Genomic DNA, 14,940 nt, shown 5'->3' on the forward strand with positions numbered 1-14,940 from the left:
GTCTGTCTCTGCTACCCCCTGGTGGAGACCCTGGGTGTTACACCACTGGGTACACATTACGTTTTGTCATTATCAATAGACGCAAGATGGTAGATACTATTTTGGTGTGTGTGTGTGTGCAGGGGTGAACTGTGAGGTGAACGAGGACGACTGTGCAGGTAACCCGTGTGAGTACGGAGAGTGTGTGGACGGGATCGACGAGTACACCTGCGTCTGTGCTCCGGGATACACAGGTACACACACACACACACACACACACACACACTACACACACACACCCACACAGTGTGAGGTCAGTAGTAACCCCCCCCCCCACAGGTGAGCAGTGTGAGGTGGAGGTGGATGAGTGCAGCTCCAGCCCCTGCCTGGGGGGGGGCACCTGTGTGGACCAGCTCGACAGATTCCTGTGCCAATGCCCCCCGGGCACCCACGGCCCCCTCTGCCACTCAGGCTCCAACCTCTGCGCCCCCCAGCCCTGTCTCCATGGAGACTGTGTCGAACAGCATGCTGGGTAGGAACCTGTTGTGTCTGTCGGCCTGTCATCAGCCTGTCTCTCTGTCTGTGTGTGAGTGTGACTCCTGTCCTCCCTGCAGGTACAGGTGTGAGTGTGAGTGTGACTCCTGTCCTCCCTGCAGGTACAGGTGTGAGTGTGAGTGTGACTCCTGTCCTCCCTGCAGGTACAGGTGTGAGTGTGAGTGTGACTCCTGTCCTCCCTGCAGGTACAGGTGTGAGTGTGACTCCTGTCCTCCCTGCAGGTACAGGTGTGAGTGTGAGTGTGACTCCTGTCCTCCCTGCAGGTACAGGTGTGAGTGTGAGTGTGACTCCTGTCCTCCCTGCAGGTACAGGTGTGAGTGTGAGTCCTGTCCTCCCTGCAGGTACAGGTGTGAGTGTGAGTGTGACTCCTGTCCTCCCTGCAGGTACAGGTGTGAGTGTGAGTGTGACTCCTGTCCTCCCTGCAGGTACAGGTGTGAGTGTGAGTGTGACTCCTGTCCTCCCTGCAGGTACAGGTGTGAGTGTGAGTGTGACTCCTGTCCTCCCTGCAGGTACAGGTGTGAGTGTGACTCCTGTCCTCCCTGCAGGTACAGGTGTGAGTGTGACTCCTGTCCTCCCTGCAGGTACAGGTGTGAGTGTGACTCCTGTCCTCCCTGCAGGTACAGGTGTGAGTGTGACTCCTGTCCTCCCTGCAGGTACAGGTGTGAGTGTGAGTGTGACTCCTGTCCTCCCTGCAGGTACAGGTGTGAGTGTGAGTGTGACTCCTGTCCTCCCTGCAGGTACAGGTGTGAGTGTGAGTCCTGTCCTCCCTGCAGGTACAGGTGTGAGTGTGAGTCCTGTCCTCCCTGCAGGTACAGGTGTGAGTGTGAGTCTGGCTGGACAGGGCAGCACTGTGACCAGGAGCAGGACGAGTGTCTGTCCAGCCCCTGCCTGAACCAGGCCACCTGCCTGGACCGACACAACAGCTACACCTGCCAATGCCAGCCTGGATTCACAGGTACCGCCTGCTCTCGCCTGCTCTCACCTGGGACAGCTCACTTCAGTTATCTAACCCCCCCTGCCTCCCTGCCTCCTTCCCTCAGGAGTGAACTGTGAGAGGGGGGTGGATGAGTGTGCCTCAGATCCCTGTCAGAACATGGGGACCTGTGTGGACGGAGTCAACAGCTTCACCTGCCTCTGTAGCCCCCCCTACACAGGTACACACACACACCTCACCTAAACTGTGTACACAGCCACACTCATACATATTGTATAATGGTGTGTGTGTGTGTGTCTGTGTGTGTGTGTGAGCAGGTCAGCAGTGTGAGCAGGAGCTCCTCCCCTGCGCGTCTCGCCCGTGTGAGAGGGGGGGCGAGTGCCACCCCTCACCTGACTACACCTCCTACACCTGCAGATGCCCCAGCGGGTGGCAAGGTGTGTGTGTGTCTGTGTGTGTGTGTGTGTGTCTGTGTGTGTGTCTGTGTGTGTGTGTATGTGTGTGTGTGTGTGTGTGTCTGTGTGTGTGTGTGTGTCTGTGTGTGTGTCTGTGTGTGTGTGTATGTGTGTCTGTGTGTGTGTCTGTGTGTGTGTGTGTGTCTGTGTGTGTGTGTGTGTGTCTGTGTGTGTGTGTGTGTGTGTGTCTGTGTGTGTGTGTGTGTCTGTGTGTGTCTGTGTGTGTGTGTGTCTGTGTGTGTATGCCTACCTGTCTACCTAAGGGTTATATTTGACAGTGATTAACTTTAGATCCCTCACATCACGGAAACCGCTGATCAAGCAACTAGTAAGAACATTGGTGTGTGTGTGTGTGTGGCAGGGCCGCGCTGTGCAGAGGATGTGAATGAGTGTCTCAGGGCTCCATGTGTGAACCAGGCAGAGTGTGTGAACACGCAGGGCAGTTACAACTGCAGGTGTCTGCCAGGATACAACGGACACAACTGCCAGAACAACATTGATGACTGCTCCCCCAGTAAGACACACACACACACTCACACACCTTAAATCACACACACACACACTCACACACCTTAACTCACACACATACACACTCAAACACCTTAACTCACACACACACATTGATCTGTCCTCCTCTCGCCCTCCCCAGACCCGTGTCTGAACGGGGGGGGCTGTGTGGACGGGGTGGCCAGGTTCTCCTGTGAGTGCCGGCCGGGCTTCCAGGGTGAGCGCTGCTCGGAGGAGGTGGATGAGTGTGTGCGGGGCGCGTGTGGTCAGGGAGCGCTGGCCTGCCGAGACTACGTCAACAGCTACGTCTGCGAGTGTCGCCAAGGTTACGGAGGCAAGCTCTGCGAACACAAAATCCCAGAATGCACTGCGAGGTATGGTTGGTTGATGGAGTTAATAATACGGAGTTAGTTCTAACGTTGGTGTTGTTGTGATGATTTAATGATTTGGGTATTTTCGTGTCCTCTCCTCCCCCTCTCCCCCTCTCCTCCTCCCCCTCTCCTCCTCCTCCCCTTCCCTCTCCTCCTCCCCCTCTCCTCCTCATCCTCCCACTCTCCTCCTCCTCTCCTCCTCCTCCCGCTCTCCTACTCCTCCTCCTCTCCTCCCTCTCCTCTTTCCCCTCTCCTCCTCCTCCCCCTCCCCCTCTCCTCCTCCTCCCCCTCCCCCTCTCCTCCTCCTCCCCCTCCCCCTCTCCTCCTCCTCCCCCTCTCCTCCTCCTCCTCTCCCTCCCCCTCTCCTCCTCCCCCTCTCCTCCTCTTCCTCCTCTCCTGTCTCCTCCTGCTCTCCTCCCTCTCCTCCTCCCCCTCTCCTCCTGCTCCTCCTCCCTCTCCTCCTCCTCTCCTCCCTCTCCTCCTCCCCCTCTCCTCCTGCTCCTCCTCCTCTCCTGTCTCTCCTCCTCCTCTCCTCCCTCTCCTCCTCCCCCTCTCCTCCTGCTCCTCCCCTTCTCCTCCTCAGCTCCTGTCTGAATAACGGGACATGTGTGGACGACATCAACTCCTTCTCCTGTCACTGCCGCTCAGGGTTCCACGGCCGCTTCTGTGAGTTTGAGGAGAACGAGTGTGACTCGGGTCCGTGTCAGAACGGGGGCACCTGCTGGGACGGCCTGTCCTCCTACATCTGCTCCTGCCCCCCGGAGTACGCAGGGGGCAACTGCCAGGTAAGATGGAGGAGCCTGTGTGTGTGTAGCCTGAACCTGTGTAGCCAAGCATATGTGTTTAAATGAGGATGTTTGTGTGGGTATAAGGTTTTCAATTATCCTCCCCCCCTCCCTCCCCCCCTCCCTCCCCTCCCCTCCCCCCCTCCCTCCCCTCCCCTCCTCCCCCAGCTGTATGTAGACCAGTGCAGCCAGGTGCGCTGTCTGAACGGGGGCTCCTGTTCCCAGACGAAGACCAGGTGGACGTGTCACTGCCCGCAGGGCTGGACCGGACGCTACTGCGACGTGCCCAACAGGAGCTGCCAGGACCAGGCTGCCCAGAGCGGTACACACACACACACACTACACGTATACACACACACACTCACACTACACATTTACACACATATTTTATTTTACATTTAGCAGACGCTCTTATCCAGAGCGACTTACAGTAAGTAGGACCAGGACCAGCCTGGACCAGCCTGCCCAGACCGGTACACACATGTACACATTTGTACACTTGATGTGTGGTGTGCTTGATGTGTGTGCTTGATGTGTGATGTGTGTTTGTGTGTGTGTGTGTGTGTGTGTGTGTGTGTGTGTGTGTGTAGGGCTGGCTGTGGAGGCTGTGTGTCAGCACGCAGGGCAGTGTGAGAACGTGGGCAGCAGCCACCGCTGCCGGTGCCAGCGAGGGTACAGCGGCAGCTACTGTGAGGAGGAGGAGGACGAGTGCAGATCCCTGCCCTGCCGCAACGGAGCCACCTGCACCGACTACCAGGGCTCCTACGACTGCCAGGTACCCCTCTACCTCCTGTACCTGTATACACCTGTACCTGTATACACCTGTACCTTTATACACCTGTACCTCTATACCCCTCTACCTCCTGTACCTGTATACACCTGTACCTGTATACACCTGTACCTGTATACACCTGTACCTGTATACACCTGTACCTGTATACACCTGTACCTTTATACACCTGTACCTCTATACCCCTCTACCTCCTGTACCTGTATACACCTGTACCTGTATACACCTGTACCTGTATACACCTGTACCTTTATACACCTGTACCTCTATACCCCTCTACCTCCTGTACCTGTATACACCTGTACCTGTATACACCTGTACCTTTTATACAGCTGTACCTCCTATACCTGTATACCCCTGTACCTCTATACCCCTGTACCTCCATACCCCTGTACCTTTATACCCCTGTACCTCTATACCCCTCTACCTCCTGTACCTGTATACACCTGTACCTGTATACACCTGTACCTGTATACACCTGTACCTTTTATACAGCTGTACCTCCTATACCTGTATACCCCTGTACCTCTATACCCCTGTACCTCCATACCCCTGTACCTTTATACCCCTGTACCTCTATACCCCTCTACCTCCATACACCTGTACCTCTATACACCTGTACCTCTATACCCCTCTACTTCTATACACCTGTACCTCCATACACCTGTACCTCTATACAACTCTACCTCCATACCCCTGTACCTCTATACCCCTGTACCTCTATACCCCTGTACCTCCATACACCTGTACCTCTATACACCTGTACCTCTATACCCCTGTACCTTTATACACCTGTACCTCTATACCTCTCTACTTCTATACACCTGTACCTCTATACCCCTGTACCTCCATACACCTGTACCTCTATACACCTGTACCTCTATACACCTGTACCTCTATACCCCTCTACTTCTATACACCTGTACCTCTATACCCCTCTACCTCCATACACCTGTACCTCCATACACCTGTACCTCTATACCCCTCTACTTCTATACACCTGTACCTTTATACCCCTCTACCTCCATACACCTGTACCTCCATACACCTGTACCTCTATACACCTGGATCTGTGCATATCTAATCTTGTGTGTGTGTGTGTGTGTGTGTCCAGTGCCAGCCAGGTTACCAGGGGGTGAACTGTGAGTACGATGTTGACGAGTGTTTCTCCAGCCCCTGTCTGCATGGAGGCACCTGCATCAACCTGCTCAATCACTTCACCTGCTCCTGCCCCCGAGGAACACGAGGTACCTCTACCTGTCTTTCTCTCTATCTCTACCTCTCTCTGTCTGTCTCTCTCTGTCTCTCTACCTCTACCTGTCTCTCTACCTCAACCTGTCTCTGTCTCTCTACCTCTACCTGTCTCTCTCTACCTGTTTCTCTCTGTCTCTCTCTGTCTCTCTACCTCTCTCTGTCTCTCTGTCTCTACCTGTCTCTCTCTCTGTCTCTCTACCTCTCTCTGTCTCTCTCTCTGTCTCTCTACCTCTACCTGTCTCTCTGTCTCTCTACCTCTACCTGTCTCTCTCTACCTGTCTCTCCCTGTCTCTAGCCCTACCTCTCTCTCTGTCTCTCTACCTCTACCTGTCTCTCTCTCTACCTGTGTCTCTCTCTACCTGTCTCTGTCTCTCGACCTCTACCTGTCTCTCTGTCTCTCTACCTCTACCTGTCTCTCTCTACCTGTGCCTCTCTCTACCTGTCTCTGTTTCTCTACCTCTCTCTGTCTGTCTCTATCTACCTCTACCTGTCTCTCTCTGTCTCTATCTGTCTCTCTACCTCTCTCTGTCTCTCTACCTCTCTCTGTCTCTACCTCTCTCTGTCTCTACCTGTCTCTCTCTCTCTCTCTCTACCTCTACCTGTCTCTCTCTACCTGTCTCTCTCTACCTGTCTCTCTGTCTCTCTGTGTCTCTCTAGCCCTACCTGTCTCTCTCTGTCTCTCTCTCTACCTGTCTCTCTCTCTACCTGTCTCTGTCTCTCTACCTCTACCTGTCTCTCTGTCTCTCTACCTCTACCTGTCTCTCTCTCTCTGTCTCTCTACCTCTACCTGTCTCTCTGTCTCTCTACCTGTGTCTCTCTCTACCTGTCTCTCTGTCTCTCTCTGTCTCTCTAGCTCTACCTGTCTCTCTGTCTACCTCTATCTCTCTCTGTCTCTCTACCTGTCTCTCTCTCTACCTGTCTCTCTCTCTGTCTCTCTGTCTCTCTACTTCTCTGTCTGTCTACCTCTCTGTCTCTCTCTGTAACACTCTCTGTCTCTCTTCTCTTGACACATTCTACTCCAGGCCCCCGGTGTGAGGTGAACGAAGACGACTGCGCCCCCTCGTCGGGGTCCTGGGCCCCCCGCTGTCTGAACGGGGGCCGCTGTATGGACGAGGTGGGGGGCTTTTCCTGCTCCTGCCCCCCGGGCTTCACCGGGCACCTCTGCGAGGGCGACATCAACGAGTGCAAGCCCCTCCCCTGCCACAAACCCGGCAGCCTCGACTGCGTCCAGCTGGTCAACGACTTCCAGTGCCGCTGTCGCCTAGGTTACACAGGTAGGCCGTCGCCGCGGGACACGGAGGCCCGCTGGGCGAGACCAGAGGTTGCAGGAAGACAACATGTTTGAGTGTTTATATGAAGTGCGATATGCGATATAACCCCCCTGCTCTCCCAGGGCGGCTGTGTGAGTCCATGGTGGATCTGTGTGAGTCCAAACCCTGTCACAACAGTGCCTCCTGTTCCATGGACATGAGCTCCGGACACGGATACACATGCTCCTGCCTTCCTGTAAGTCACACTCACTTCCTGTCTGGAGCACTCACTTCCTGTCTGGGCTCTGATGATGCCATCCTGCCTCTCAGCTGATTGGTTGTGGTGTGGTGCCATACAGTAGCAGAGAGAGAGTAATGTGTGTGTGTGTGAGGCAGTGTGTGTTTATTCAGCATTTTTATTACATTCCATAAACATTTCAACATACATGATCAATTTAAACAACCATTTCTCCTCCCCCCCTCCTCCCCCCCTCCTCCCCCCCTCTTCCCCCCCTCTTCCCCCCCTCCTCCCCCCCCTCCTCCCCCCCTCCTCCCCCCCCTCCTCCCCCACAGGGCTACACTGGTTTAAACTGTGGAGACCTTGAGGACTACTGTGCTCGTCTGCAGTGCCAGAACGGGGGCTGGTGCCAGGAGTCCCGGGAGGGGGTCCTCCAGTGCCACTGTCCCCCCGGCTTCACCGGCCTCCGCTGCCAGACCCCCCAGGCCGGGCCCCCGGGCCCCCAGGCCTGCCCCTGCCTCAACGGAGGCACCTGCAACCCGGACCCACACTCCCCCCTCCTCTACACCTGCCGCTGCCCCCCCCACTTCAGCGGGCGCCAGTGTGAGCTCCTGACCCCCCAGGCCTGGCCCCCGGGCCCCCGCGCCTGCCCCTACACAGAATGTGAGCAGCGAGCGGGGGACAAGGTGTGCGACCCCCAGTGCAGTAACCATGACTGCCAGTGGGATGGGGGGGACTGCTCCCTGCACTGGGCTCAGCCCTGGGCCAACTGCTCCTCCTCGCTGCTCTGCTGGGAGCTGTTCAGGAACGGACGCTGTGACCAGCAGTGTGACAACCCTGGCTGCCTCTACGACAGCTTCGAGTGTCAGGACGAGCCACAGGAGTTCTGCAAGTAAGACACGCATCTATACCCTCATCTATAGACGCATCTATACCCTCATCTATAGACGCATCTATACCCTCATCTATAGACGCATCTATACCCTCATCTATAGACGCATCTATACCCTCATCTATTTTGCATTTGCATTTATACACGCATCTATACACGCATCTATACACACATCGATACACGCATCTATACCCTCATCTATACAGGCATCTATACATATACACACACATACACACACACACACATACAGTACCAATCTAAGAACTAATGATTCAGATTTCATTAGTCTCACTATTGCTGCATCCCCCCTCCCCTCTCCTCTCCTCCCCCCTCCCCTCTCCTCCCCTCTCCTCTCCTCCCCCCTCCCCTCTCCTCTCCTCCCCTCCTCTCCTCTCCTCTCCCCCTCCCCTCTCCTCTCCTCTCCTCTCCTCTCCTCTCCTCTCCTCCCCCCTCCCCTCTCCTCTCCTCTCCTCCCCCCTCCCCTCTCCTCTCCTCTCCTCCCCCCTCCCCTCCTCTCTCCTCCCCCCTCCCCCTCAGGTATGATAAGTACTGTGCAGATCACTATGGTAACGGGGTGTGTGACCGGAGCTGCTACACGGAGGGATGTGGCTGGGACGGGCTGGACTGCTCCGGGGCCCGCCCCCCCGAGGTGGTGGACGGGGCCCTGGTCATAGTGGTGCTGCTGCAGCCCCCAGAGCTCATCAGCGACATTAAGGTACTTGATAACACACATATACACACACACACGTAGACACACACACAGTGTCTAACCATCGTTTATCCCCTCCCTCCCTCCCTGCCTCCCTGCCTCCCTCCCTCCCTGCCTCCCTGCCTCCCTGCCTCCCTGCCTCCCTCCCTCCCTGCCTCCCTCCCTCCCTGCCTCCCTGCCTCCCTCCCTCCCTGCCTCCCTCCCTCCCTCCCTGCCTCCCTCCCTCCCTGCCTCCCTCCCTCCCTGCCTCCCTGCCTCCCTCCCTCCCTCCCTGCCTCCCTGCCTCCCTGCCTCCCTCCCTGCCTGCCTCCCTCCCTGACCCTCCAGGGGTTCCTGCGCTCCCTGGGCACTCTGCTCCACACTAACCTGCGTGTGAAGATGGACTCCCAGCAGCAGCTGATGGTGTACCCCTACTACGGGCTGGACCAGGAGCCCAGCGACCCGCCCTCCTCACGACAGCGCTCACCCAGGGAGCTGGACCAGGAGGTCATAGGGTACACACCCTCCTGGTCTCTCTCTGCTCTCTCTCTTTGCTCTCTCTGGTCTCTCCGGTCTTTCCCTCTCTCTCTGGTCTCTCGTCGTCCTAACTGTGTGTGTGTGTGTGTGTGACAGGTCTAAGGTGCATCTGGAGCTTGATAACAGGGAGTGTTCTCAGAGCTCTGTGGAGTGTTTCAGCAGCACAGAGCAGGCTGCCTCCTTCATCGCAGCAGAGTACATCACCTCGGCCCTCCCCTATCCTGTGATCTCTGTCGGCAGTAAGACACACACACACCACTGTGACTTATAGTCCCATAATGGTATCCATAAATCAAAATCAAATCAAATGTATTTGTATAGCCCTTTTTACACGCAAGCATGTCACAGAAGGCTTCACATATGCCCATAGAACTGCCCCTCAACCAACCTAAACCCTCAAGGACCATATCCATAGTTCTCACAGTGTGTGTGTGTCCCAGGTACACCCCCAGACCCTCCGGGGCCGGTGTACCTGCTGTACCTGGTGGGCGTGGCGTCGGTGCTGGTGCTGCTGCTGGTGCTGCTGGGCATGCTGGCCGCCAAGAGACGCAGGAAGCACGGGGTGCTGTGGCTGCCCGATGGCTTCCTGCCCCGCAAGGACGACAAGAGGAGGGAGCCTGTGGGCCAGGACGACTTCGGGATGAAGTATGGAGGAGGGGGAGTTGTGGGGGGCGGGCTGGAGGCTGGGTGGGGGGATGGGGTGGGGGGGGGGGGCTGGGGGGGAGGCTGTGTGGGGGGGTTGAGGCTGTGTGTGTGGGGGTGGAGGCTGTGTGTGTGGGGGTTGAGGCTGTGTGTGTGGGGGTGGAGGCTGTGTGTGTGGGGGTTGAGGCTGTGTGTGTGGGGGTTGAGGCTGTGTGTGGGGGTTGTTTGTGTCCAGACTCTCTTTCATGTCTTTGGCCCTGACCTTTGACCCCGCCCCCTACAGGAACTTCAAGCCCCAGGAGTCGGCCATGCTGGACGGGGGACAAGGACACAGCTGGCTGGAGGAGGAGGGAGCCCCCAAGAGACCACGGGTGAGGAGGGAGGAGAGGAGAGGAGAGGGGAGGAGAGGTGGGGGAGAGCAGGGGAGGGGAGTAAACCAGACTTTTCTCAGCGTGAGAGGTGCAGGCTGAGGCCAGCTGTGTAAACGCTCTTCTTCTGCCCTGCCCCAGCTGGAGGACAAGCCTCTGCTGCCCCTGGTGGAGGCTGGCGTGGACCGCAGGGAGTGGACCCTGCAGCACCACAAGGCTGCGGACATCAGCCTGACCCCGCCCCAGGACCACCCCGATTGCCTGGACGTCAACGTCAAGGGCCCAGGTGGGTCTGGAGGGGACCCGCCCCCTCTGGGGACCCGCCCCCTCTGCTTCAGTGGACTGGAGACATTTGAGTTACAGTTTCTGTGTGTGAGGTGTTGATAATGTGAACCTTACCTTTCCTCCCCTCCTCCCCCCCCCCCCCCCCCCCCCCCTCCAGATGGCTTCACCCCCCTCATGCTGGCCTCTCTGCGTTCGGGCGGGGCCTCTGACTGCGGGCTGCATGAGGAGGAGGAGGAGAGCGGGGGTGATGAGCCGGTCCCCAGCGCCATCTCTGACCTCATCACGCAGGGCGCCGCCCTCATGGCCCAGACGGACCGCACAGGTGAGACGGCGCTGCACCTGGCCGCTCGCTACGCCCGCGCCGACGCCGCCAAACGCCTGCTGGACGCCGGAGCCGACGCCAACGCCCACGACAACATGGGCCGCACGCCTCTGCACGCCGCCGTGGCAGCCGACGCTCAGGGGGTCTTCCAGGTGAGACTAGCTGCTCAGGTGAGGTTAGAGATACCTGCACAGGTGAGACTAGCTGGTCTAACCCTGCCCCCCCTCCCCCCCAGATCCTGATCCGTAACCGGGCGACAGAGCTGGACAGCAGGATGGGAGATGGCACCACGCCCCTGATCCTGGCCGCCAGGCTGGCAGTGGAGGGCATGGTGGAGGAGCTGGTGCACTGCCACGCAGACATCAACGCTGTGGACGACCACGGTGAGACTGCTGCTCTGGTCTCTCTCTCAGAGTGTCTCTCTCTCTGTCTCTCTCTCAGTATGTCTCTCTCTCTCTCTGTCTCTCTCTCTGTATGTCACTCTCTCTCTGTATGTCTCTCTCTCTGTATGTTTCTCTCTGTATGTCTCTGTATGTCTCTCTCTGTATGTCTCTCTCTCTGTATGTCTCTCTCTGTATGTCTCTCTCTCTGTATGTCTCTCTGTATTTCTCTCTCTGTGTATGTTTCTCTCTGTATGTCTCTCTCTCTGTATGTCTCTCTCTCTCTCTGTATGTTTCTCTCTGTATGTATCTCTCTTTCTGTATGTCTCTCTCTCTGTATGTCTCTCTCTCTGTATGTCTCTCTCTCTGTGTGTGTGTGGTTGTGTGCTGGTCTGACCTCTGACCTCTCCTCGTCTCCCAGGGAAGTCAGCGCTCCACTGGGCCGCGGCGGTCAACAATGTGGAGGCCACGCTGGTGCTGCTGAAGAACGGAGCCAACCGAGACATGCAGGACAACAAGGTACCCTGGAGAGAGCACGCTAGAGAGAGAGAGAGTGTGTGTGTGTGTGTGTTAGAGCACGCTAGAGAGAGAGAGTGTGTGTGTGTGTGTGTTAGAGCACGCTAGAGAGAGAGAGTGTGTGTGTGTGTGTGTTAGAGCACGCTAGAGAGAGAGAGTGTGTGTGTGTGTGTGTTAGAGCACGCTAGAGAGAGAGAGTGTGTGTGTGTGTGTGTGAGAGAGATTGATATGCAGTGTGTCTTAAAGTGTGTCTGTGTGTCAGTGGAAGTGAAAGGAGCTAGTGTGTGAGTGTGTGACAGCCCTCATCACGACCATGTAGACCAGGGGACCCCCTCCCTGACCCCCATCTGCCCCCCTCCCCCCAGGAGGAGACCCCCCTGTTCCTGGCGGCACGTGAGGGCAGCTTCGAGGCGGCACAAGTTCTGCTGGATCACTACTCCAACCGTGACATCACCGACCACCTGGACCGCCTCCCCCGCGACACGGCGCAGGAGCGCATGCACCACGACATCGTCCGCCTGCTGGACCAGTACAACCTGGTGCACAGCCCCCACAGCGGCACACATCCGGGGGGCCTCGGGGGGCCCTCGCTGGTCTGCGGGGGGGCCTACCTGGGCATGAGGCCAGGGCCCCAGGGCAAGAAGAGCCGGAGGGGGGCGGGGGCCAAGGTGGGCGGGGGCGGAGCCGGTACGGCCAAGGATCTGAAGGACTTGAAGGCCAAGAGGAGGAAGAAGCCCGCAGGAGGGGAGGGGCCTGGCTTGGGGGGAGGAGCCACGAAGGCAGGAGGAGGAGGTGGAGGAGGAGGGGGAGGGGGGCTGACGGAGAGCTCAGTCACCATGTCTCCTGTGGACTCCCTGGAGTCTCCTCACTCCAACACAGCCACCTCCCCGTCCCCCCGCCCCCTGCTGCCCCCCGTCAGCCACATGCTTGGGCAGCAGCAGGCCTGGGCTGGCATGAAGCATGGCTACGGGGGCCACATGTTCAGCCTCCTGCCCCAGCAGCTGGGGATGGGCGGGGGGCACAGCCACCTGGCCTCCCAGCCCGCCCCCCAGGGCATGCTCACCCCCATGAACGTCACCATGAGCCGGGAGCAGCTGCCCCCCATCGTCACCTTTCAGATGATGGCCCCAGGGCCCCAGAGCGGGGGCCCTGCCATGCTGAAGCAGAGCCAGGGGGGCCCGGGGCCCCAGGGGGGGCCGGGGCCCCAGGGGGGGCTCTCCCAGATCCACTGCAGCCAGGGCCTGATGTACCAGATGTCGGAGGTGGGGCGTCCGCAGCCTCGCATGGCTCGCCTGCCCCAGCAGGCCCGCCCCCTGAGGGGGCACGGCCACCCCCACCCCTACCAGGCCATGCAGAGCCCCGTGGATAAGTACCCCACCCCCCCGTCCCAGCACAGCTATGCCCCTGCTGGCTCCGAGGGCACCCCCCCCGGACACCCTGGCCAGCCCCCTAGCGAGCACCCCTACCTCACCCCCTCCCCCGAGTCCCCCGACCCCTGGTCCTCCTCCTCTCCCCACTCCAACTCAGACTGGTCTGATGTCACCACCAGCCCCACCCCTCTGGGCAACCCCCCCCACGCGCTCCAGGCATCACGGCACACACACATTCCCTAGCGGGTGACCCTGCCCGCCACCTGTTGCCTACACTTCCCAGAAGCCCTGGCGTGGGCACGTGCCTGTGTTGGCGTAGGAGAGGGGCTACACGGCCACCATGTTTGTAGTTCTTCTACATAAACTCTTAAACACGTATCTATCTTGTTTAAACAAAGACTTGCCTTTTCTTGTTCTCTCCTTGCCTCCTTCGTATGATAATCACTCCCCCCCCCCCCCCCCGTCCTCTCCCAGTCTGGACATGGATGACCACAGACCCATTACCCCTTCAATCATTAACTCTGCTTTTCATTCATTAAAACTAGCCTAATATTACTGTGTTCAAGCACCAGGAGGTCAAAGTTTTTTTTGTGAGTTAGGGTACGTCTGACACACACACATCAACACACCGACGTACACACACACACACACCACAGCTGCTGAGCCCCTCAGGTAGATCTCCTATTGTGGGGTACTAACACTTCCTGTTTACTTCCTGGTTCTCTCATCTGATCCAGAGTGTACATCCTGTCTCCGTAAATGCAGTCAGTCCCAGTGTTTGTTTGGTGCCAAGGGAGGGGGAGGGAGGTTACAGTATACTATGGATGAACTAAGAAGCTTTAACTAAACACATTTCTACTATGTTACACAGTCAAGTTTAATTTAAAAGTTTGTTTTGAGTTTCTGATCTGTGGTGGAACAGGGCTGTTCCAGGCTTGTTGATAGTGATGGTGACAGTGTTCTGTCTGACTGGTACTGACAGTGTGACTGTGGTACTGATCCAGACAGCATCTATTCTCAACTCTTAATGCTGTTCCATTTTACATTCATATAAGTGTTTTGTAATATGATTTCTCTAACAGTTGGAAAAGGTTATGAGATTGTACGATTGTCTTTTTTTTTCTTCTAAATGGCTGTTTATTTTTTATGTTCTTGTGCCAATGAATCCTATAATCACTTTTTGCTTTATTACAATCAGCATGTAGATCTGTGCACCTTGACTGATCATCACAAACCAAGTGTAGAGATCTTAGGGCTTTATTGTTATCTGATGATCAGAGTTTTGTTGCAGCCTAATGTGTGTTCTGTTACTCCAGACAATCATGGGTCGAGTCAGTTCTGTTGAACTGAACTTGAGTGTCTCTCAGCACGAAACATTGATGTTGGAAAAGTTTCAGTGATTGTTACTGCGTAGGCCTGTGAAGTTATAATCACTAAGGCCATGTTAATTGTTTACCGATACTAAGTGCCTGATTGACCAAACCAGACTTCCTGTCCTGTTACTTTAACCTGGGCACTTAAAACCTCCCCCCCCCAATAAACCCCCCAGTGATGGTTGTCAGAGATTACAGTGTCAGCCTTGTGCTTGCTGAGACACAAGGCTGGGCATGTGCTTGTAAATACCCCCCATTTTTGTAAGTTTAGTTTATTTTCCTACATCGTTAACCATATATTATATTGACATGTTACATGGATTAGTCTTGCATCCGGTTTATGCCGTGTAGGTGATGTTTGTAATGAACAACTTTTCTGATTGAAATAAACCAAATGATCAAGTGTTTTACTGAAATAAATTCAGAGCTTCATATTAACCTGGCCTCTC

At 56.6% G+C, this 14,940-nt stretch overlaps 1 protein-coding gene across 1 annotated transcript; it reads left to right on the forward strand.

The window, feature by feature from the left end:
• Positions 1-122: 122 nt before the first annotated feature.
• notch2 (notch receptor 2) lies at positions 123-14,929 on the forward strand (the record flags this gene model as incomplete). The annotated part of the gene is made up of 24 exons (XM_062455403.1): positions 123-233; positions 319-511; positions 1,344-1,489; positions 1,575-1,688; positions 1,786-1,905; positions 2,285-2,437; positions 2,573-2,804; positions 3,385-3,586; positions 3,755-3,908; positions 4,177-4,361; positions 5,491-5,623; positions 6,653-6,904; positions 7,024-7,136; positions 7,454-8,010; positions 8,548-8,725; positions 9,047-9,213; positions 9,332-9,474; positions 9,676-9,880; positions 10,161-10,248; positions 10,387-10,531; positions 10,688-11,004; positions 11,088-11,235; positions 11,654-11,751; positions 12,114-14,929. Coding segments are annotated over 24 exons (5,402 nt in total), but the record flags the coding sequence as incomplete, so codon positions are not given.
• Positions 14,930-14,940: the final 11 nt, after the last annotated feature.

This window comes from Osmerus eperlanus, unplaced genomic scaffold (assembly GCF_963692335.1).
Source record: "Osmerus eperlanus unplaced genomic scaffold, fOsmEpe2.1 SCAFFOLD_171, whole genome shotgun sequence".
NCBI lineage: Eukaryota > Metazoa > Chordata > Actinopteri > Osmeriformes > Osmeridae > Osmerus > Osmerus eperlanus.